This window comes from Diadema setosum, chromosome 5 (assembly GCF_964275005.1).
Source record: "Diadema setosum chromosome 5, eeDiaSeto1, whole genome shotgun sequence".
Taxonomy (NCBI): domain Eukaryota; kingdom Metazoa; phylum Echinodermata; class Echinoidea; order Diadematoida; family Diadematidae; genus Diadema; species Diadema setosum.
Window position 1 is genome coordinate 26971705 of NC_092689.1, and position 24792 is coordinate 26996496.

General features: G+C 39.5%; 1 protein-coding gene across 6 annotated transcripts in view; it reads left to right on the forward strand.

The window, feature by feature from the left end:
* Nucleotides 1–24792, forward strand: part of LOC140228659 (PDZ and LIM domain protein 5-like) — a 107993-nt gene that overhangs the window by 76954 nt on the left and 6247 nt on the right. The window contains exons 9-14 of one of the 6 annotated variants that reach the window (XM_072308910.1): nt 12667–12720; nt 14748–14927; nt 15996–16181; nt 19769–19819; nt 21700–21773; nt 22779–23181. In XM_072308910.1, coding sequence (XP_072165011.1) covers nt 12667–12720; nt 14748–14927; nt 15996–16181; nt 19769–19819; nt 21700–21773; nt 22779–23181 — 948 coding nt within the window. The remainder of the gene's footprint in view (nt 1–12666; nt 12721–14747; nt 14928–15995; nt 16182–19768; nt 19820–21699; nt 21774–22778; nt 23182–24792) is intronic. The other 5 variants (XM_072308911.1, XM_072308912.1, XM_072308913.1 and 2 more) reach the window with 5 other exon arrangements.

Sequence of the window (24792 nt, forward strand, 5' to 3'; positions counted from 1 at the left end):
GAAAATATATAAATAAATAGTTGTGCACACAACATGTTATACCTCAGTATCCTCTCACTCAAAGTGTAAAAGTTGAATCTTAACCCTTCTGCTAGGAGAGTTTTACCTTCACAAAATTGTAGACAATAAGAGGGAAAAATTCCGTATGTTGCATAAGAATTAGATTATGGCCTTCCATGGTAAAAGATTCAGAAGTGCTGGCCTATATTTTATAGGAATTTTATTTCAATTTTGGTGGCATAACATGTCAGACAATGTCATGTCACAAACATTATGCAGATTCTTTTCAGAGGCTAGTTGTTTGTGTGGAGGCTAGTTGTTGGAAAGAACTACAGAGGTGTCATCATTAAGATAACATTTTGGACAAGTTATTGATATTGCCATATCTTATGTGCTGGTGGATATTTATCAATAAGAATGATTACCCTGTAGAAATTAGTTCACTTGTAAGAGCACTCAGAGAGAAGTTCCTTCCTTTGAAAATCCTTTTTGCATCATGATACCTTGTGTCAGACATTTCACATTCTCCAGACAAGTGCGTTATTAAAGGAATTATATATATTTCCTGCATTTCATCTGAATGCTTGAATGCACCCTCAAATTGCTTAAAAATCACAAAATCTTCAGTCTCATTGTTTATAGCTCACTTTGCACCATGGAGTGGAATGTTGTGAACTACTCGCTATTGCAAATCATTAATCTTTTTCTGTGCTGGAGCCCTCTCTCCACCCCACTCCACCCCTCAACCCCCACTCCTTATGATTTGTGAATAAAGCACACACTACCTGCAAAGCATCATCTGACCAAAGTGAGTCCACCCCAGTCACATGCATGTAGAAGCAATTGTAGCTGAAAATGCAGATAGGCTCCAAACTTCCCTCGATTGCATCTCTATGGGACTGTTAGAATGAGAACAGAGTGCGCTCAATGTTGAGGCACTGTCTGCTCCAAACACTAACCTGTCCTGTAGACCCAGGCAAGCACTTTAATAGTCATACTAAGGTTTACAGATTTTGACTTTGCCACTGCAGACAGCCATGTCCATTTTGATTAGAAAGCTATTTATAATGTCCATCAGTCAAGTTTTTCTGGCCTAAAAAGCTGTTGATTCATTAGAATGTGTACCTTTTGCACAGATGCCAACTGTTACTCTTTTGTGCTGTATTTAGTAATGCCCCAAATACTGCTGGTTTCATGGAAAATACTGTTTTTTTCCCCCAAATTTTGCTAGTACATATCCACTGCAGGGAAGGTTAAAAAAAAGAAAACTTTTTTCCCCCAACAAAATACACTTTTTCATTAATCACAGTACTTGCAATGCCATTTACAATGTTGGCATCCCAGTTTTTGGAATGAAAGCTCTGATCCTGATAAGTCGGATCACTCAGGTAAATAGGACCGTCTCCAGATATGAGATTTTATTACTGATGTGGCAAAGACTTTCATTCATGTGGTGTGTCCTACATGTAGGTATACAAATGGGACTACCAAGAGACTTGACCACTATTTGCCAGAGTTTTGTCCATGGTATAGTTTATGTGTTGCAAAACTCCTGTTATGTGGCAATGGCAATTCAGTCAGAAGGGACAGTGGGTGCATATAACATCACAATGATAGAGCAGAAAGTATGACAAACTTTCAAACTTTGTTTCATGGCTATTTTGGGCTTAAAATAAATTCAATAAGACCAATAATATCATAATTAGATTGGTGCAGATAGTCAGGTAGTAAAATATGATTTTTTACCCAAAGCTTACTAAACAATTGCTGCAATAATTGTGTCATACATTTAAGTGTTGGTGCTTTTGTGGCAAGTTGTTTACATCAGAGCAAGTGACTGAATGAATATTAATGCGATATTATGGTGTATGTGTGTGTGTGTGTGTGTATGCATATATAGGTGTGTGTGTGTTTGTGTTTATATGCACCTCTCCTCTCCCCCCCCCCAAAAAAAAAAAAGAGAGAGAGAAAAAAAAAAGAAGGAAGTATTGAGGCAGACTTGCCAGATCTGTCAAGTGTCATCAATAAATGAAAAATCTCCGAAAAGTGTAGAGGGGCCTTTAACCATGCATGCACAAAATCAATGGCATAAAACCTTAGATAGATATCAATCAGGGCATGGGGGAGGCAGGGGGAGTTTTTACTGCTGCATCAAAGGCAGCTTTAGCAGACGGCAGATGGAAGCCAGCAATTAGATCCATGTCAGCCATATGGGGCGGGCCCGCATTAGGGAGACGACATACCGGGCGGACTGATTCACTATCTGGAGACGATCAGCCGGGGAGAAATGTTAAAATCTGCGCAGAGTTATGCTCACAAGCAAATCCATGTTCCCCCGCGAGTCACTCCATCACCAAGAATGTTGTTATACTCGCAACCAGCCAACAAGTGCAAACTTGCCCCACCCGTGGAGGATGGATGGAAAAGACAAGATGTCATGTGATCTCAAGATGGTCTCAAGATGGATGGCTGGAAGATATATAGGTTTACAGCACGGGAGAAGCAAGGGACTGATGAAGTTGCGATTGGGCTTAATGAGGATGCCCCATGGGGCGACTGGTATGCGGAAGATGATTGACAATGTGGGATGCTACTCACATACAAAATCTGCCACAACACGTAGGAGTTGGGATTTTTGGTTGCGTGATTCAGCAGCGAAATGGGTAAATGAGGGCAAGGGGGGGGGGGAGGGGGCAAAAATTTGGCTGGACCTGCTCAGGAAAGCCTTCTTTGAATTTTGTGTATGAGTGTGTGTGTGTTTGTGTGTGTGTGTGTGTGTGCATGTGTGAATGTGGTTGAGTCAGTGCTTGTGTGCGTGTGTGTGTGAGTGAGTGTGAGAGCAAATGCACCAGTCTAAAATGTGGCTGTCGTGGAGCTACCACCGTCCTCGCGCCATAGACTCGGGTTAATCGGATAGCCAGTGTTTGCCGACCTTCATCGCCAACATGTTTCTTCTACGGCTTGGGTCATCGTCGTCAAAGTAAATATCTCTGCATGTAACCATATCGTCTTTTGCCTGGGTGTCGGTGGTGCAATATTTTGGTAGTTTTGTTTTGCTGGATTTGCAGTGATTACCCCCGTGTTAGTTTAACCTGCATCCGTGTGAACCATCCCCTCAGCTTGGCAAGGGTCCTCTAAACACCAACACCACTCCATCCCCAGAGCTCAGTCAGTATCATATCTGTTTCCTGGATCAACTTTGAACACTCCCGTGATTTGGCTTTCAATGCCGTTGTTCAGCCTTGTTCAAAATATTTTTACGACATTTACGGCTCTTCATGAAATGACATCATGCAATGTCAGTCACATTTGGTTTACCTACTAGAGATTCATGTTTCACTATGCTGAGCAGTACCATGCAATGTTAGTATGTCATCTTTTAGGTCTTTTTTTTTTTATTTTGTTACAAGCTTCAGGTTATTATAAAGTATACTTGAGAAGTTGTTTAAAGTAAGTTACAGTGTCAACCGGAATTATTTTTTAAACTTTGGGCTTTATTATAATCATGGTTAGCAGCAAAAATGGATAAAAAAAAAAACAGAAGAAGATTTAGATGAAGTCTATCCAGAGTAGATGTGTACTCATTACATCCCTGATGATACCATTTTTTTTTTTAAATTTATGACTATGTGAGAGTAATTAAAACTAATATATGAAATTGTCTGTGGATTGGGGGAGGGGTGGCTGATCATATTAAGTTTCTCAGCATTTTCTACCCCCCCCCCCCCCATTTCAACTGGATAGACTTACACAGGTACAATTGTAAGGGCACAAGGTTACTTATTACCAGTCCAAGGGGGCCTTCTCCAGGGGGTCCAGTGTATTCTTGGCTTGTTCAACCTCACCCATCGAATGCTTCCTAACTTTCATTTTCTTTTGTATCAAAACCTGTTGTTCATTACCACACTTTGTTGAAAGGGTGTGGTACTCTTGTGTGTTTGCTTCAGGGTACATAAATTATTAATTTTTTGAGAAGCTCTTCTGCGATATTCCCATGTTGCTAGGTTACAATGACAATGTCGTAGTAGCATATGAAGAGGAGACATTTGTTACGTGGTGTGAACTGCTTCCACGCATCCAGCTGTTCTGTGCCCTCATAGGGAACCCACAGGAAGCAAAGTTCACGCATGACCTATGAGGATTAGTTGATGGTCTTGCTCTGTATTGATGTAATTTCTTTGAGCGCCATCTCTGAGCAGCTGTTGTTACTCCACAGCGGTTCCCGTGCCGACGGAGAGCAGCGGTTCCCCATCCAGCAATTGTACCCAGTCGGGCAGATGAGGGGAGGGTGAAGAGAGTGCTTATCTTATTTTAACCAATTGTAACCTACCTGGCATCATGTGATACACAAACAAGATATATATCAACTAAACCTATCAGCAATTGATCATTGCCAGTCTTTTACATGCTTTGACAACTGATTGGGATCAGATTGGTGAAACAAACAAACACATGTAGAGGAAAGGAGAGCCCCCCCCCCCCCATTTTCTTTCTTCTGATATTGTTTCTACCTATGCCATGCTGAGGAATATCACTAGTGGGCATGGTTGAAAGTCCACCTTTTCCAATTTTTTTTTTTTTTTTACTCACTCCTTCCTGCAGTTCAACTGATTTGTGTATCAAAGGAGAACACAAATGAAGATTAACAATTCAACAATGGCGGCTCATAATATTTGTCCGCTGCATAATCACTTATGTTGTCACAGTTGTAATTGAAAATGTTAAATTGACTCAAGTAATTTAAATGTCTTGATACCCCTCAGTGCATTCAATAAAACTGCTTTTGATAAGTATTCAGATGGCTTTTGGTTCAGATAGAGGGAAAATGTTTTCAGTGACTTCACATATACTGTATTCAAGTGAATTTTGTCAAGTGTACCAGACCATGCAATATTTCATGTTCATTTTGTCAGTATTCTCCTTGTAAGCTGTGATAATTTCACTCAGAATCATTCCTGTGGTATGCTATATGCTTCTTGTCATTTCATTGCTAGTACAAGAAAATTTTGATGAGAAATAGCATTTTGACGTACATTTAATGCTATTGATCTCAAGTGCAGACCAAAGTGTAAGGCAAAGAAATGTAAGGTGTGATCAAGTAGACTGGCTGAGACGTTATTTTGCTTGAGAGAGAGAGAGAGATAGAAAGAGGAAGAAAGAGAGATGGAGAGAGAGAGAGAGAGAGAGTCTAGGTCAAGTTTTTAGAATTTCTGATGCAGTGAGACTCTGGGTCGCATCATCAATTTTGCTCCAGCAGGAGGTATTACCATGTGTCCTTTAACCGTTCCTCATCTTTGTTCCTCAATTGGCATATCAGCTGGCTCACCCTCGCCCCCTGGTTGGCATGGACATCCTGAAACCGTCTGCCATTATATGATCGTATTAACCACCGTACAATAGCATGATGGTGTTCAGATTGGTCTGGTCTTGTTGCAGCTATCAAAGTGGGCATGTCTTGGGATTCAGCCAAGTTTGGGGGAATTTAGATGAAGTCCTAATTAGATTTCATTGCACGGTTTTATCTCCCTGCATGGGTACGTATTGAATTAAATAGAATTCATACAAAAACCCTTGTTTATTTCCTCATCCTAACTTATCATTATTTAAAAAAAAAAGTTCTAAGTATGTTTTGAGCAGGTTTATCTGGATGTCTATGCTGCATATATTTTTGTAGACCAAATTTGGTGAAATATTGAAAGTGATGAGTAAGAAGTCTTATTGTATAACATCTCCAAGTACAAAAGAAATCCTGTGATTACGTACTGTTTACGCTGTTATTTTTGTGAATTAAGGGGTCATAGACATTTTTGCAAGATGTTGTTTTCGCGTGTTGTTAAATTCACGATCCAACTGTGATTCAAGAAATTTGCAAAAATAACAGCTTATACAATATCAAACACTCAAAAACTTTTATCTGTGAGATAGTATAAAACATTTCAGCTTGTTTACCCTACTTATTCATTATGTTGAAAAACTAGAGAATTTCAATATCCTGCAGCTTGATATCTCCTACTATGCAATTTACGTTGAGTCATAATGACATTTATATTCTTTTTGCTGTAAATTGCTGATAATAATAAAAGAGAAGTATTAAGGCATGATGGGAATGAAAGTAACATTTATTTTTTTATCAGGTTTACCAATATGCTGGTTCATTTAACATTAGATTACAAGCCCAACCCCAGCACTTGTTTCCTAAAGCAAGACACTGTTTACCTCATCCATCATACTCCTCTCTACCCAGAGAAGTTAGTGATGAGGTTTGGTAGGAAGAGGGACATAATTAACCCTTTCTGTGCTTAGGACATTGAACATTATGCACAACACTGTGGCATGCAAAGTATTCAAAGGGTTAATGTGAATTTAGTATGTATGAGCCACAGAGTGGTAGAATTATACCCCCAGGCAAAGGAGGTAGTGCACAACAGGTGCAGGGTTTATTTCATTTTGACTTTGGTAGTGGCATGTTCGGAGCACTCTTTGATTACCCCAATGTAGTCATAAAGCATGCTATGAAATCGGCTATCATAAAATGGGTTTAAGAATGTAGGCAATCAGAATTGCTGAAATGAGCTGTGTGAGCTCTCTTAATTATTTGACTAATGTTCGTGAGTGCAGAAAGTACACAGCAAGAAAAAGCATAACTGTACTGCATATTTTGCTGTGGCAGATTACCAATTGCTCTGTGCAGCTGTGCACTTGGCAAGAACACAAACAATTTGCTTTGATTCACACAGTCATCTGTTCGACTGATCGAAGAGCAGCCCCATTTCACTGCAATTCAATGTTATACCAGCAGATATCACAGTTCAAAGACCCATTCTATAAAACAGATAATGCATAGGTTTAAAGTTGTGATATTTGTGCACTCTCTTGGGTATTAGCAATGTTGTGCATGTTTCACCATTGTAAATGCCCTCAAGCACAGTGCATCCCTTCTAGTGCTCTCTCCCCTTTGCATTTGTATGCTGTTAAGGTCATTACCTGAAAAGTGTTGATTATGTATATGTTTATGTATATGTATATATGTGTATATATATATCTATATCTATATATATATATATACACATACATACATATATACAGCCACGTCTATATGTGCAAGATTTGCTGTCAATAGATTTACTGTCCTTACACCGCCCCGCCATGTTGTGGTTAAGTCCTTTGATGTCAGTATACATATATTATATATATATATATATATATATATATATATATTTCCACTTATTTTCTCATAGGCTAGAATATATTCTGAGTTGAAACGTACACTTTCCAAGTGCTATATTTTGATGAACTTTGGCATAAATTTTGTAGGCTTGGAAGAGAGGGTGGCTCATATTGTGGTCTGACTCCCAACAGCTTGAGAGGTAATGGAAAAAAAATGGAAGAGGTTTAGTTTTTTAGTTCTTCTTTTAGGGGGTAGGGTCTGTCATTATTTTTGCTTATGTTCTTAAAGGAAACTGAGAATGACATCATGATTTTTACTGTTTTTGTGTGGAACTTGATCAAAGCAGAATGCAAAACCAAACAATCTTTCAAAAAACTCTGTTCTGCTTTATCAAACATATTACAATTGAAGAATGATGTTCAAGGTAGGAAGGACATCCTCCATTTAATTTGCCTGATTGTGGCTTTTTGACCCTCATTTGAGTTCCATTCAGGGGAAGCTGGATTACAATTAAACTCAATCATTTACTACCTTGTTTCCAATTTCCACTGTTGAATTCAAGTATTGCTCAATTAGTTTGTTCAATTAACTTTGTGCTATCATCTTTTATAAAAAAGGAATGCAAAAATCAAATCAAATCAGTCAAGTCAAATCAAATCAAATCAAATCAAATCAAATCAAATCAAATCAAATCAAATCAAATCAAATAAGTCAAGTCAAGTCAAATCAAATCAAATCAAATCAAATCAAATCATATCATATCATATCATATCATATGTATAGATATGTACAAGCTTATTTAGAAATGAATGTTGAATTAATAAATAATGTCAGCTGTGTTATGACTATGCCACCAGTACTAGTCATATGTCACAATGGGCCTTGGTCTTAATGGGATAGCCGGAGATTGTAAGACCCTTATGGTGTATCATGGAACAACAGAGAACTATTACCTGCAGATAGTGTGTGAGCATGCCATACTTGAAATCTTACCTCCTCCTCCTCCACCTCCTCCTCCTCCTCCTCCACGGTCGACCTAAATTCGAGGAAACCCACCTCCGCCTCGACCGTAGGAATCATGGCAAGATAATGACAGCAAGCTTTCCCATCTGTTTCCAAGCATCATCTATATAAAGGAAGAGCATCTTCTTTTAAAGGGTCATCTTCTTTCAAAGGTTATCCTTGTGTCCAAAGTTTGCTATCATTTTGTGACGAGTGATTTCACCTTGAACTTCAGGGTTCAAGGACTAAATCCCTCCCACACACACAAACAATCATATTGCTTAGAGGTCTTATGTTAGCTTGCATGTACTGGTAGTATCTGTGGAGAAAAGTGACATTTGTGTATAGTTGGAGGCAAGCTTAAAGGAGGGCGTAGAAATCTGTTTGGACGTAAACATTTTGATTGGTCTGTATCTGAGGATAATTCAGTAAAGTTGTGAGTGATTCATGTTGTAGAGATGTTACAGTGTGGTTTGTCTGGCACCGAGAAATGTTTATACGTGTCGAAATGTGCGGCAAACATAACTCATTGGCGCTGTACATGTAGCTGCCATGGGGTTTGGTTTTACGGTGCGATGGCAACTCAAATTGGCAGCAGACTGGAATGTGTTTTTAGTGCCGTGTGCAGGTATTGATATGCTATAGTAGGGATGGCTCAGTTGGTATCCAAGATATGCCATGGCCTTTTACGCCCAGCCGCAGGCTCCGTGCTGCATTGCATCGGTCTACTCACACAACCCCCACCCCCACCCTACTCCTTTGACGCTGTTGAAAGAGGCTTTTACACTGTGTACGTTGAGCCAACAAGGATTTTTTGCCAGTGTCGCAAAAGAAGCGAGCCTGATTTTGTGCCAGGATCGAGCAGTCGACTGGTGTTTTGGCGAGGATTTGATATCGGGGGTAAGAGATGCATGGTTACCTGATCTGTCTTACTAGCCTCCCAGTCTTGCTTTTCTATAGATCTCCTCCTGGTTTGGGTCTGGGACACTCCCAGTCCGGGACTAGTACCGCATCTTGCCTCCATCATCCACACATTCGCGTTAGCCAGGCACCTCCATCTCATAGACACTCTCTTCCCGTTTCTCCTTACTTGTATATGACAACATCTTTTGTAGAGTTACACACTCTGTGGTCACATCTTATACACATTGTTCATGTGCCATAAATCTTTGCTGTACTTTCTTACTTCCAGCATATCAGACTCATAAATCTTGCCACTGTCACTATAACTTCTTAGTCTTGTCAGGTTTATTATTAGCATGGTTTCTTACTAGAGAGCACTACCCAGCTCTGTGAGAACAATCAGTTAGAGATTAAGAATTCTTGTACACCCTTTCCTTAGAATGTTCTGTAGTCACAAACATTTCCTACATGCATGTAGTGTGATAAGAATCACAGATACATTACAAGTCCCCGTGTCTCTATTTCCACACCTGTTTTCGCAAGCCTCTCCTCAGATACTGAAGTATGTGGTATCATTTCCATCAGAGTGATATTTGGTTTGTTTGTCTCTGTGTGTGTGTGTTGTGTTACAGAGCATTTGCACTTTAGTTTTGCTCTGCTTCTTTGGTGAGCACCATAGTCACTCCAACAATGTTCAGTGATTTTGGTACAAGTTTTAAAGTACAGTATGCCATCTTCTGTGTTCAGTTTATGAGTTCTTGAGGTCTTCAATGACCCTTTTCTAGCATGGAAAGTTTTCAAGTTTTCTGCCCCATCCTGAATTGCCAGGGAAGGAGGAGGCTTGTAATGTAACGTAATGATGTTTATGATTTTGTTGTAATGGGATGTTTTATTCAGGAGGTCATAGCTTGCTGCCATTTTCTTCATCTTACGTTGCTGTTATCTCGAGACACTTTCTGCACTTTACATTTTTGAAGTGTTTGGTGTGTGATTTGTATTCTTGCATTATGTTTTCTCGCTGCCCTTCTCTCTCTTTCTTCCTTCCCCTCTCTCTATAGGCAGCATCAAATATTTGTCTGGAGAGGTAAAAACAAAAAAATTGATATGAAATGAGACTTGCCTGTTACTGTGGAATACGCTAATTGATACCAAATCAAAATGCGCCTTTGCAGCTCAAAATACAGTTGATTTTGTAACTATGTGTCACGATTTCACTTCCTGTGTGAAATTCTTCAGACATGTTCTGATTGTGGAACACTCATTTCATCATTCAGCATGAGTCGCAGTATTCATACTTCACCATTTCAGACAAATATCGTGTCTAAAATGTTACTATGAATAGGAAGTGCTGATTGATTGTTTTGTTACAGAATGAAGTTCATCCACTGTGATTTATTGGTGTATGTGAGAGTGAAACAACAAACTTCTCTTCCTTTCTTTGGGAAGAAGAAGTTTACTGGTCTAAATTGAGACAAAGCCAGGTTAAAACTTTGGTGAACATCTAGTGAAATCCATTTTTGGCAAGCTAGAGATGTAGATACAGACAGGCAAAGTTATGAATAACTCCTGAACAGTGTCAGAGTTGTTTCATGAGGCATACAAAAGTCTTTGATATTACAAGCCAAAATAGGTTGAATGATGTAAGAAATTGCTAGATATTCTACATATGTACATCAGTTATGTTTCCTAAAGCATAAAAATGCTCATTTTGCATTTAAATGTGGAAGTCTCCAAGTTTAGACTATTTACCTCAAGGTATCATACACTGTTAGTAAGGCATTTGAGTTGGGACCCTTCAGTCTGTGTTTTATTATGTGTGTACAGTTACATTTTGCCCACCACCCAACATTCTTTTTACCCCTGATCCACTGCCAGGTTATTCAGTCACTCATTAAGGAGAATCTTTCGAGACCATTTTCATTGCTCATGTTAGTTGGTTTGGCGTGTGTGTGTGTTTGTGTTTGTGTGCAATCATGATGAGATGTGAAAGTTGCACTTGAGCATACTCCACTCTGAAGTCCTTTTTAGCTCACCTGAGCCAAAGGCTCAAGTGAGCTATTGCGATCGCCCTTCGTCCGGCGTCCGTCGTGCGTCGTGCGTCGTGCGTCGTCCGGCGTCCGTCGTCCGTCGTCCGTCGTGCGTAAACTTTTTACATTTTCATCTTCTTCTTAAAAACCCCAAGACCGATTTTCATCAAACTTGGCAGGTAGCATCCCTAGGGGGTTAGGAACTCAATTTGTTAAAATGGGCACCATGCCCCACCCAGGGGGCCCCCAGGGGGGCCCCAACCCCCCAAAATTAAGGAATCTGTAAAAATCTTCTTCTCTAGAACCAGAAGTGATAGAGCTAAGTTAATACAATGAGTTAGTACATTGATGACTGTAGTTTCAAGTTTGTTCATGGCAGAATCAGGGGTGCCCCCCTTGGGACCCAGGGGAGGGGGGTGGGGAGGGGTCCTAATGGGGCCTAAATTGTACATTTTCATCTTCTTCTTGAGAACCCCATGACCAATTTTCACCAAACTTGGCAGGTAGCATCCCTAGGGGGTTAGGATCTGAATTTGTTAAAATGGGCACCATGCCCCACCCAGGGGCCCCAGGGGGGCCCAAACCCCCCAAAAGAAATCTTTAAAAATCTTCTCTAGAATCAGAAGTTATAGAGCTAAGATAATACTATGAGTGAGTACATTAATGACTGTAGTTTCAAGTTTGTTCATAGCAGATCCAGGGGTGCCCCTCTTGGGGGCAGGGGGGGGGGGGGGGGGTTGGGAAGGTCCAAATGGGGGCCTGAATTGTACATTTTCATCTTCTTCCTGAAAACCTCATGATGGATTTTTGTCAAACTTGGCAGGTAGCATCCCTAGGGGGTCAGGATCTCAATTTATCAAAATGGGCACCATGCCCCACCCAGAGGACCCCAGGGGCCCCCAATCCCCCCAAATTAAGGAATCTTAAAAAAATTTGGGCCCTTATTGTACATTTTCATCTTCTACTTGAGAATGCCTGGTCAAATTTTAGTAGAGCTGTGAATAATTTAGATTAGTGACTGCGTGAAAGGTGAACTTGCGATACTCAGGTGAGCGCTAGACCTGCGGGTCTCTTGTTTTCCACTTGAAATGGATATTAAAAGTATATTCTCACTGAGCTTAAAATAAAAGTTGCCAACTCTGGTATGGTTGTGAACACTGAATTTTTGGACATTGTTTTAAATCAATTATTGCAGGACACCTTTTATAATATGAATCTTGAAATGTGAATGCGCTCAAAAAACAAAAAAACAACAACCAACAAACAAACTACCAGATGAGAAAATATCCCTCGGAGAAATTAAGAATGTTGCAAATCATTGTGTTTCTTGTAAAGTATTGGTGCTAGTCTTTGGGTGTTATCGATCTTTGACTGCAAAGAATTCGTGATTTCCTTGATGTATTTTTTTTTTCAGTCATGAGTTGCACATCTGATCCTATCACACTTGCTCGTTTTGCTTTGTTTTTTTCATCCCTTATAAAATAAAAACACTAATGCTAACTTTCTGTATGATGTTGATATCATTTCAATTTGATATTATTTCATTCTTTGCTTCCTCCTCAACAGACCTGGTCAGGTTAACGGCAGTTCATCCCGCTCAGCTCCTCCTCCCGTTGCCAAGTAAGTGTCAAAGGTCATCTCTAAGAGCATTTTGTATCCTCAGTCAGTGTCTCAGACATCTGAACTCAAACATACATTCAGTCTTTTAATAGGGCAAACAGTGGAAGATTTTTGTGATACCTGAACCAGTGCACCTAAAAAGATACACATTGATGATCCTGCTGCATATGCTGATTGGGGCTTGAAACGAAAAGACCACTGCACTCTCTCTAAAAGATTATTTTCATAGATGAAGTTCATATCAATGTTGTGCTTTTTATGTGGAACCATCACCAGAACAATTATTATACTTTTTTTGTCTGAATTTTCTTACCCATGTGGAGAAACTGACAGACAAAGGAAATATAGCTCTGTGCAATGGAATGTTAATTGTGTCTTTAGATTTAGAAAATTTCAACCAGTAATGACCTAAGCTACAGGACCTGTGTAGCTTGAGAGTTTCGTTGTGTATTCCGATGTTATGTACATGTATAACGTGATAACAAAGCGTTTCATTGACGGTAGAAACCTTGTCAAGCCCTGTCTCACCCAGCTGCAACTAATAAGTGCAGATTGGCTAAGAACCAGGTTATGATAACATAAGATCCTCCAGAAACTACAAAGCGGGTGTAAGAATATTGCAAATTACGCAGATCACCTGAACGAAATTACATCTATTAATCAGAATACACTATGAAACTCTGTACTGTTTTGATGTACACTGTTAATGAAAGAGCATGACTTTTTGATGTTTTTTGCAGGTATGCCTTTGCAATGAATAACACTGTGTACTAATTTTCACTGCAAATAGCCATTTGTAATGCCAGCAAATTTCAAGTTGATGCTGTTACTTGTTCCCTGCCCCCACCCCGTATCTGTTGATCCCCAAACTAACTTGATGTGATCGTTTCTTGCTAATTGGTCATCATTGTCAAGTGATGCAATGTAAACTGATTTTGCATGCCTATAGCAATGTTTGGAATTCAATTTTGTTTCCTTTATGACTGTCTTTCCAAAAGATAATAAAGTAATGATGTTTTCAAAAGAGACTTTGTGGCACATTGCAAGTGGCAGTCCCTTCCTCCCCATCCAGAAATTCTTGCTTCATCTTCTCGTGAAGCCATTGTTTTGTCTTTTCTGTCCTTCCTCTAGATTTCAAAACGTTCTACGGCTTTTCACTGCCTGTCTGTCCTCTCCTTTGAAAGAAACATTCAGACACGTCCTCACATGGAATTGACATTGGACATGCCGTGTATTTGTGCAGATGAGTGAGATAGGGAGATGGGAGAGAAAGATACAAAATTCTTGGAATATTTCTCCACTTGGCTGGCACCGTCACTCGTTATTTTGAGATTGGTTACTGTCAAGGCTGAGACTGTGCCACCAAACTAGCGGAAATAAGAGGGAGGGCAGGGGACAGAGAAAGAGGGAAGGAGAGCCAAAAATTAGAGAGATACATACGCATAAGAATAGAGCAGCAGTGCTTTAAAAGGAAATATAAACAGAACATATGAACAAGGCTTTTCTCATATAGTTCTTCAAGATTTGCAGCTGCATGAGTGACATTACTTTGCTACGTGCACAGGTCATGGGGAAGAACTGAAATAGTCTTGTAATGTATGTACTGGAGATGGAGATCTTCTCAAGTGCCTGTGTGACTTGAAAGTTGTGAAATGATTATGAAAAATCAGTTTAGATCTTTTGAAGCGTGTGGGGATATCGCTCGAGGAATTCAGTGAAAGATTTGGGTTTTTGGTTGACAACGATGTCTTTCCAGTGCCACAGTGACAAAGTTCAAATCCTGTGAATGGTTTAAATAAACCTAGCCATTGAACTTTATTACAGGTATCATGGGAGGGTGTGGACTACACAATCTCCTCTTTCAGCTCCACTTATCTTTCATTGCAGTTCTTGTTTACTGGAGAACCATAGACCACCAGTTGTTTGCAGCATCTGGCCATTGTCATGGCAACCACCATCACGATTTGAGATTACGCTGTAAATTTCTTCTCTTTCCCCCCTCTTAACAACCTCTCCGTTTCTGGTAGTGAGCATGTGTATCAAAATGGCAACTCGACCGAGTCTACAAGCTATGCCTCACCCCCGGCGGATTCTTCAAGCTATGCCTCACCCTCGGCAGATTCTGATTGGTCGTCGGAGTCGTCATCATCCCAACTCCCCGATCCTCCCCCCTTCACAACCGTGCACACCCCCATCACCTCGCAAAGGTACTGGAATTATGCAATACCTTGACCTCTGTCTTCAGCATATCCTCCCAATTTTGGCTTTTCCTACAGGGCATCTCTGAGTTGTACGGAGAGAGAGCATCAAGACAAAAATGACACTTGCTTGTTAGATGAATACATCTGGGCTCGATGATGTGAAAAGTTGTGATGGATTTTATACTGAAGCTTCATATGTGTCTTGGATATCATCCACTTAAAATGAAGCATAATCCAAACTTGCTTTGATTTTGCTGTTTGAAACAGTCTACAGATTTATTGACTTTTTGAACAAGCTGTATAAATCATTTATTTAGACAGAAAATACTGAAGGAACAGAATTGTTTACTTACTTTAACATGCCACAAAAGAGAATAAACAAGCCAAATGTTCCTTCTGTCACCCATCTTTGCATTAGAAGAGAGATTTCATGTTTGGTAAACACATATAGTTTGCATGCAATTTAGTGTGATTTGTTAGTACAACAGACCACAGTATTCAGAAGGTTCTGCTGGGTACATTTCATTCAGAACATGATCATAGTGAGAAGAAGTCTTTGTTCGTTTACGTGTTTATTGTCACTAATGTTGAACCATCGTTGGTCCAATTCATGGGCTATAGAGTAGAAGTGTTGTCAATACTACCACTTGGCTTTGTGTCAAATGTGTTGTGTCTTTCTGCAAACCAATGTCTAGTGTGACCGGATAGGAAAACAATAAAGTCTCATCGTACTGACACGCCTACATAATGAATATTCATTAGTATTAATATTAAATTCTGATTTTTTGTTTTGTTTTCAACAACCTGACTACACTAAAAGTATTGCTGACACCACCTCGGGGAAAGAAAATGTAGAAAACGGAAATATAAATGTGGATCACTTTAATCTCTAAAATTCTTATTGATAAGCTGCACCTGACTCCTAGCAGAAAAGATACAACACTTCTGAGACAGCCTTCATGTTTCTTTAAGCCCTGTCGATAGTCTCTTGTTCACTGACTTCGTTTTCAACACCAACTCACCTTGTCGACTAACCATCTTACACGCACACACACACGCATATACACACGCCAGGGATTCGGACTTCTCTGACGGCTCTAACTCTGACCACAAGGCCGCGCTGTCCAGTACAGACCCAGTACTATCGTCGACCCCTGAGCCCTGGAACCCTAATGAGTCCTATACCGCTCCGGTCATTCGCAGCGTTCGGGCACCGGCGGGAAAATCTGTGAGGGCGCCGTCACCAAACAGCTACAACAGGTAGTTCAGGGCCCTCCTCCGGCCACGCAAACCATGATGCGTATAGCTAGGAAGCTTAGACACAGTTATTGCTCCATATGCAATTGCACAGCTTGCCCGAACCACACAGCAGCATAGGCCTATTGTATCAAAATGATCACAGGCGATCAAAATGTCTAGCACAGGGTCTTGGTGGAGAGATTGTGCTTTCCTCCCCACCCCACCCCCTGAATTCTTGTTTCAGGGTTTGCAACAGAGCTCCAAAGGAATCCTTGTCGAGACCTGGCCAAGCCTATAATGTCACCTTCAATAAATACCAGTCTACACCTGTTACGTTCTTGAATCAGAGTGCATACAATGTACACATTTCTTTTGAGATGAATTATTGAGGTGGTAGTGATTTCATGCACATTTCATTTGCAAAATGCATTCACTCTAAAGATGGGAAGGCAATGAACACATTCCACAACAAAATGCCACTGTAGAATGCTTGACAATGGGTTTTTTCCTCTCTCTTGAAAATATGGTAATATGATTTATGTCAACCATTTATTTCAATTATGATTTATTCTGGGATTCTGAACCATGTAAAATTGTTTTTTGTTTCTTTGCATCTACATACGATTACCTCCACATTTTAATCTTAAAAAAACCAAACAAACACTCATCGCAGGAAAAGATCCTAAAGCTGAAGAAGTTTGGTGAGATAGATCTTCTCTGTCAGTTGTAGACCAAATTGATGACATTTTCTTATCTTTGTACAGTTTAAATTCTTTTTGAGTTTAAAGGGTGTGTACAGTTCTGGTCGAGATGAGGATTTAGCTTTTAACGTTTTGTGAGATATTCAGAAACCACTCTATGAGATGTCAAAGAGCATGCAATTCTAAGGGGTATCAAAAGTTTATTTAATGAAAATCGGTTTTGAAATGGCTGAGATATCCAAAAACAAGGTGAAACAAAGAGATCCTAATAAAAGGTGTGGCCTGTCGCCTTTTATAATTATCACTTTTTGGATATCTCAGCCATTTGAAAACCAATTTTCATCAAATAAACATTGAATCCTTCTTAAAATTACATTCTCTTTCATATTTCATAAGAGGTTTCTCATTATCTCACTTAGGAATGTTCAAAACATGAATCCCCACCTCAACCAGTACTGTACAGTCCCTTTAAACTAAAGCTGGACAGGACTTTATCTCATTGGCTTGAGCACAGACTACCTTCATACGCACACCTATTGTAAAATTACTGCACAACTATTGATTCTGAAAAGATGGTGGAGGAATCTGATTTGAGACATCACACTTAATTTTGTAAATGATATAATTTTTCACATGTATTCTCATATCTTTCTTTTTTTTTAATTCTATCATGATACACCAAATAATACTCTTTCTTCACTCACAAGATTTATGCATATTTATCGTTTTTCCTATTTCATTATTAAATCATTTTTCATTATGAGTTTTTCTTCTGCATCCTGCTGCAATCACGTTTTGATGATTTCCGTGATGCGGACATTCTGCTTCAGCAAGCCTTTTCTTCAAGTTCTGTTGCTCTCTTCCGCTCCATCTTTTCAAAGATGTCAAATATGATTTTGCCATCGCTTCCTTTTTGCTCTGGTCATGATGCTATTATCTCCAGCTATATACTCTTTTCTTTCCCACCATACATAATATGATTTCTTTCTTTTTCTGCCATAGGCAGCTTTGACTGATAGTATTGCATCTATGCAGCTGAAATTTCTTCTTGCTTCAACATCAAGTACATTTATTTTGCCCTTGTGTGTTTACATCCTCTGATTTCTACATGATCTGTTTATATTTTCTTTGTATTTCACCTTGATTTTTGTTATCTGATTTTCACCTTTTTCAACTCTGCAAATTCATCTTCCCTCTTTGCCTGTTGTGAAAATAGGCACTCTTCTTCAACTTCTCCATTTTTTTGTTTTAGTTTTCTCAAACATATCTTGCTTTATTATGCTGTCTGTATTTAATCAAAGGCATGAGATATTGGCTTCAAGTATTCATACATGTTGTTGGTTGGATTATACATAAATGCAAAATGAATATATTAACAAATAGATAAATGAATGGAGTACAGTTAACATTTTTAGAAAATACATGTATACAATCTTTGTGTACAATGGTTTCATAGCATCATTACCTCACCATAGTATATATGGTAGAGACCAATATTACTTTTTGTGACAACACATAAATTTAGAATTCCAGAGCTTTCCTATCTAAAGTTTGATATCAGTGAAATGTCTGTCATATTCTTATTTTTTATTTTACCCTGTTTCTTAAAAGTCAGTGAACGTGGTGTGGCTATACACTCGGAACTTGTCACAAATTGACCAGATTCCAGTTTAAGCTCACAAACTGTCCCAATGTCAACAGACCAAACACCTTGACAAATTAATTATTTGAAATGTTAGCAAAATAGAAATCCTACTGTATGCTATCCTGTTATTGTCTGTAAAGTGCTTTAAAATAGCAAAAACTCTGATTCAAAGGTGTGATAATCATAGAAAATCAAAATATGCTTACTTGCATGAACTTCAGCATGAAAAAAAAAATAAATGTGATATTTGCATGAACTGTCAAAATACCACAGCAATCAGAAACAAATCTGTACCAGACCTGAAATTCCACATTTCTTTGTAAAAAAAAATATTTTTGGTTAGTTTTAAGTAATCCTCAATTCTTATTTTTTACTACTTCAGCTAATGTGTTGCAACTACATTCACCTGTGTAGTGCCAACATATAGAGATTAAACATTGCAAAACAAATGGATTCTAGTCAGATGCATTGAAAATATTTTGGGGATTTTAAACTCTGCTACAGCAATAAGAGATCATACCATTGGAATTCCCTGCACTGCTGAAGTACACAAGTATAATATTTTCATGAAAACTGAGCCAGTACATTGTATATGTTTACCTGTCATCATATCATTCTATGATCTATGCTGTCCAGCACCTAAGAAGGGACTTTCATTGATCACATTCACAGATTTTTGCCGTAGTTACTATTCTTTAAACTGACATGATATCAAACATCTGGGACTGGGAAATTTATAAAGTCCAAGCCCGCTTGCAAAGTTTTAGTGGAGCAATCTTGATTTGTGGTAGAAGGTAGAAGGCCCCAGTTGTTAGAGGGATATGTTGCAGAAGAGACTGACCATGGCAGCAACTTACCACAACAGCAGCTGCCATAGCAACAGCCACTCAGCTTTCTGACCTTTCTGGGCTTGTTGCCATGGTAGTTGTGTGTAGTGTGAGTTGATGCTGTTGTACGTCTTTACTGCAATGAGACTCAGATCTTTAATAAAAGATCTGTTCTAGCAGTCACAATAAGGAGCTACACCTTCCCTGCTGCTTTTGTGCTACACTTCAGAAGCATGCTCACTTTGCCTCCTGCTTAGCTTTAGCTCACTTGGCATCTTGATTTTCTCAACACTTGCATCATGTTGCTATGGTTACGTCACATTATGTGGTATGAGGATGGATGTACAGGGTCTTGCCTCTCTTAGAATGCATTCTGTATGTTTAACACCTGCACTCGTTCTCTTATTCATTGGTGGATGACCTTTAACCTCACAGTGGGCCTGAGGATGGTGTCAGGGTGATGTTTGTACCAAAGGATCATCTTGGGTAAACATTTACTCACTCACTCTTCTTTTCTTTCTGTTTTAAATGTTCTTTCACTCTTTCACTCTTTCTCTTCCCACCTTCTGTCTCTCTCCTTATCTATCTCTGTCTCTATCTATCTATATATCTATCTATCTATCTATCTACCCATCTATCTATCCATCTATTTAATTATTTTTTATCTATCTATCTTTCTTTTTATTTATCTATCATCTATCATCTATCTATCGATCTATCTATCTATCTATCTATCTATCTATCTTTCTATCTATCTGTCTGTCTATCTATCTATCTTATGTCCTCTATCTCTTTCTTTCTCTTTCCTACTCTGTTGTACACACAGTCATGTTTTGTTGTTTCCTGTATATACCCTCATCCTACTTGTATACATCAATATTACAAGGTTTGTTGTACTGATGGCAGTGCCAAAGAGTGTTTTTAATATATTTAGCCTTAAAGGCAGCTCCAATTGCCAGGAATACTGTATTTGTCGAAGAAAAATTATGGAAATGATGCTGCTTTTAAGTGTAATTGTTCAAAGAATGTTTCATGTGGACAGTAAACATACTGTGTCATTAGAAAATATATTCTTTTCAAGAGTGTGTTTGATTGGAAGAGAAGAAAATCTTTTGGCACTGCATATTTGCAACTCAACCTTGAACAGATTTTGTTTATTCCTGTGGAAATTATTTATTATCATGTTTCATGATTCAATATGATTTCTGATTTCACCTTCACACCATGCCACAGTTGGATAATCTATTGGTAGGGGCTGAATTAACCATTAATCAATTTTGAAGTCGGTCATCTTGTTCCATCATACGTTATTGTAATCAAATTCAAACTCGAATCAATGTTGTGACAGCAAAAATTGTCATGCCATAGGGTGTCATGATATATCATGGTATATAGAAAACATTCTGTGCACGCATCAGCATTTATCATTGACATTCTTCTGGGCTTTTTCAGCAGGTGAAGAATTTTGCAATGTAAATTGTAGTGGACCTTGATAGTAGGAATAAATCTGACAGTCAGTGAGTACGTGGAAACATTTAGCCATGAGACTGTAGACCAAGATTGTTGGCATGGCTCTGGAATAGAGAGAGCACAAGGTAGTCTAGTGCACCGATGCATCCACGACTTGAGAGATAGAAGACAAATGTTGCAATCGTTTCTTGAATGTTTCCATCGTATGTGAAGTCAATTCAATGAATGCCAGAGTTGAAGTTTTTATTCCATCCTGACCTAACTAATTCACAAATTATCATTTTTTTAAAGACACTTAGGAATGCATTCAACAAGCATGGTTTGTCTAGTTGTGGTGCAGAGTGTTTTACATTGAAATTAGCATGGTTTAATTTCTCACTGTTTGTATTGTACATGTTGAATGTCATTGTGTTGTGCTAGTAATTGGGGGGAAAAAAATCAGGTTTTGTTGTTTCAAATATGTCCAATGATAGGCGTTACACAGGAGCACATTTTCGTTTATGTGTTTAGTGTTTGTGAAGACTTACACTCTTAGGGGTTGGTATTCTTACTTTCAATATGGGTGTATATTTGTCCACTTTGGAAATATGTGCGTTGAAAATGGGTCAATATCACAGATATTTGTTAACCCGTTCTGTACAGGAACCTGATGGCCTGCGTATTAAGTCTATGGGCATTTCATAATTAAGTATGGAAGGGGTTAAGTCCCCGTATAATCTTTGTAATGATGCCTAATGCCCAGAGAGAATGCAAGACAAACTCTCAATATTGCCCGTGGAGGGAATAACTTTTGAATCTTTAGTCATGCATGAAAGGATTGAAGATTTTAAACCCCGAGATGATACATGAATGCTGGTGTTTACCACGTGCTTGTTGCCTTATGTCCCCGATTTTAGCAAGCCTCCAAGCAAAGTCGCCCAGGCAGGACGCGGTGCAAAGCCTTTCTCTCCTGTGTCTTCACAACCATCAGGTGAGGTGACGCGTCCGTTTGAGCAACTTCATCATCATAATGATGGTGATGGTAATGTCAAGGATGTCGATGATGATGTTGGTGATGGTGGTGATGGTGGTGATGGTGGTGATGGTGATGATGGTGGTGATGGTGGTGATGGTGATGGTAATGTCAAGGATGTTGATAATGTTGATGATGATGTTGATGGTGATGATGGTGATTATGATGGTGATGATGGTGATTATGATGGTGATGATGGTGATGATGGTAGTGATGGTGATGATGGTGATGATGGTGATGATGGTGATGATGGAGATGATGGCGATGATGGTGATGATGATGTTGATGATAATGAATATGCTAATAGTAATAATGATGATGATGGTAAAAGCCCTATGGTTGAGCTACTGTACCTGCTGGAGGGGAACAGGACAGGGAGTACAAGTGGTAGGTTGCAGTACAGCTTTTTTTTTCAACTTGGAGCATTCCATTGCTGCCCTTGTGCATTTGTTATCATGTACATCAAAATTTTAAATGACAGCACCACTCATAATCCTAGGTCCATGGATTGGACCCAGCATTACAATTAAATATAACATGTCCAAAGAGAAATGACAAAACTGTAATAATAATGGTGGTGATGATCATAATAATAATCGTGGTAACATGCTATTACTGCATGTAGCGCCTTTCTACCATCTTGCACTCCATGCATGTTACAACAAATTTTTTATCATATAGAATGACTTGCTACTCCAAGTCCCCCCAAAAAAGAAAAAAAAATTGTACATGGTGAACATGGAAACAAGAATGCTTAAAATGTATGATGTACAGTTGAAACTTTTATATTTTCACAGCCTACCAAAATTTGTAACATTCATATGATTATAAATGACTTACAGTGAAAACATTTGGAATCAGTATGAATTGGAAATGATGAAAGGATTTCACAAGGTAAGGAGAAATCATGATTGATGTAAAGCTTGTAAATGGAGAAGATTAAAGCTGACCCTTTTGTTCCAGGTGACGACATGGCCGCTCCTCCTCCACCACCTCCCCCACCTACAGGCCACTCTAACTATGCCTGGAGATCTGCCCAACCAACTGCACCCAAGCCTGGTCCGCCTACCGCTTTCAAGCCGGGTGGCCCGCCTCCTGCTCCGAAGGGCCAGCCACCGAGAGCCGTCTTCCCCCAGCCTCCGCCCATGGGAATGCAGAGAGGTCCATCACCGGTGGCCCCGCGAGCTCCTCCGACCGCGCCCCCTCCAGCCCAGAGGGCTCCTCCTGCCCCCGCCCCCGCTCCTGCCCCCGCCCCCGCCCCTGCCCCTGCCCCAGCACCTATCAGGGGTGGAGGTGGTGGGCCAACCCCCGTAGCCGCAGGACAGTCACGCGGACCATGCTGTGAAGGATGCAATGAGCCAGTGAGGTATGAAGTCAAACCTTGATGACTCCCTTCCTAGTGTGTGTGTTTTTTTTTTACCAACTCCTTGTAGTATGCTTTTTTTACCAACTCCTTGTAGTATGCTTCCACTAGTAAGGTATCTGCATTTTTGTTATAGTTCTAGGGATGGATGTTGAGCAGGCCTGAATATTTTCCTACTGCTGCAGTCAGCTGTATACGTGTACATACATGTATCAAGGTCTATACACTCTGTCTTCTGTACTCTGTCACTTCTCTGCTGCTAGACATGTTCCCTATTATATTTCTTCACTTCATCTAATGATTTGCATGTTTCACATTCCTTTCCTGTTTTACTCAAGCTTTGCTCATCGCGCTGATTTGAATATTATTTGTACCTTTCCTAAATATTCATGTTATCCTTTTTACATGCTTACGAAGGAACACAGCCGGAATATTGCAGTCTATTCTTGTCAAAGTAATGAAAAGACGTAGGCAACATGATCTTGGGTTTCACTCATTAAAGTGTATATGTACACAGGAATTTTGTTTTGCTGACATTGTAGTTAACTTTACTGGTGATATCCCTGAGAAATCTTAGAGTGAGAGGTTGCTCCCATATGGAGATATCAAAGTTAAGAGACCAGTCCCCAAAATGCCTAAAATCTTAGACTTCTCTTTGACTTCTCTTCTAACGTTATTGATTGCATTAGAGTGCGTAGTTTGATAACTTTTTGTGCACACTTTGATTTTCGATGTCGCTTTTCCAACTCGCTTTAGCAGGGTGCTGCCAGGCGAAGGTACAGCCTAATCAGCAGCGCGGCGGCATTTGTAGTCATGCGGACGCAGCGGCTCGAGCAAGAGCCAGCGGGCCGGGCGTCCACTCAATCAAACTCCCAGTAGAAAGTATTCGATATAGATGTTTGCAGACAGAGGCGAGCAAAGGGAACATGCACACGCCAACAAACTTCGCACGGCTACAAGTAAGCGAGCTTGCTACTAATGCAGCACGCGCGGTCTGGTCACCTGTGGATACTAACAATAGATGTTTTCCGGTTGTGGGCACTTTTTGTGATTAGCAAGAAATTTGTCTCTGATACTATGGACGTGTTCTATTTTACATCCCTCAAATCTGAATTTCATGAGACAGATAACACTTAAGAGCACCATATCGTTGCTGGGGTGACAAGACCATGTATCTACAAAATGTCAAATGTTCAGGAGGGCAAAAAAAAAACCCCAACAAGACAAAACATAACAAGACAAGACAAAAACATGGCAGCCAAAGCACTACTGTATACGCCGAATATTTCGCGAGGTTTTTTATTTTCGCGAATTTTGCGAGTTGCGTGCTATTCGCGAAATTAAAGACATGCAAAAATATTGACTCGTGTACATATCTCCGTTCAGTACAGGACACCATGATCGCGAATTTAACCACTTGCGAAACTGTCGGGAATTCCTGATTCGCAAAAATTTAGACTCGCGAAATATATGGCGTATACAGTATATCTAATGGGACAGCCTTTTCTTTCACATTCGTTGGTTGCTTCCTTTTTTGGTGTAAGGCAGCTAGGATTTTTTTTTGTACAGGACATCGCTTAGTATCTGATTATCTGACCATTAATCATAAAAAGT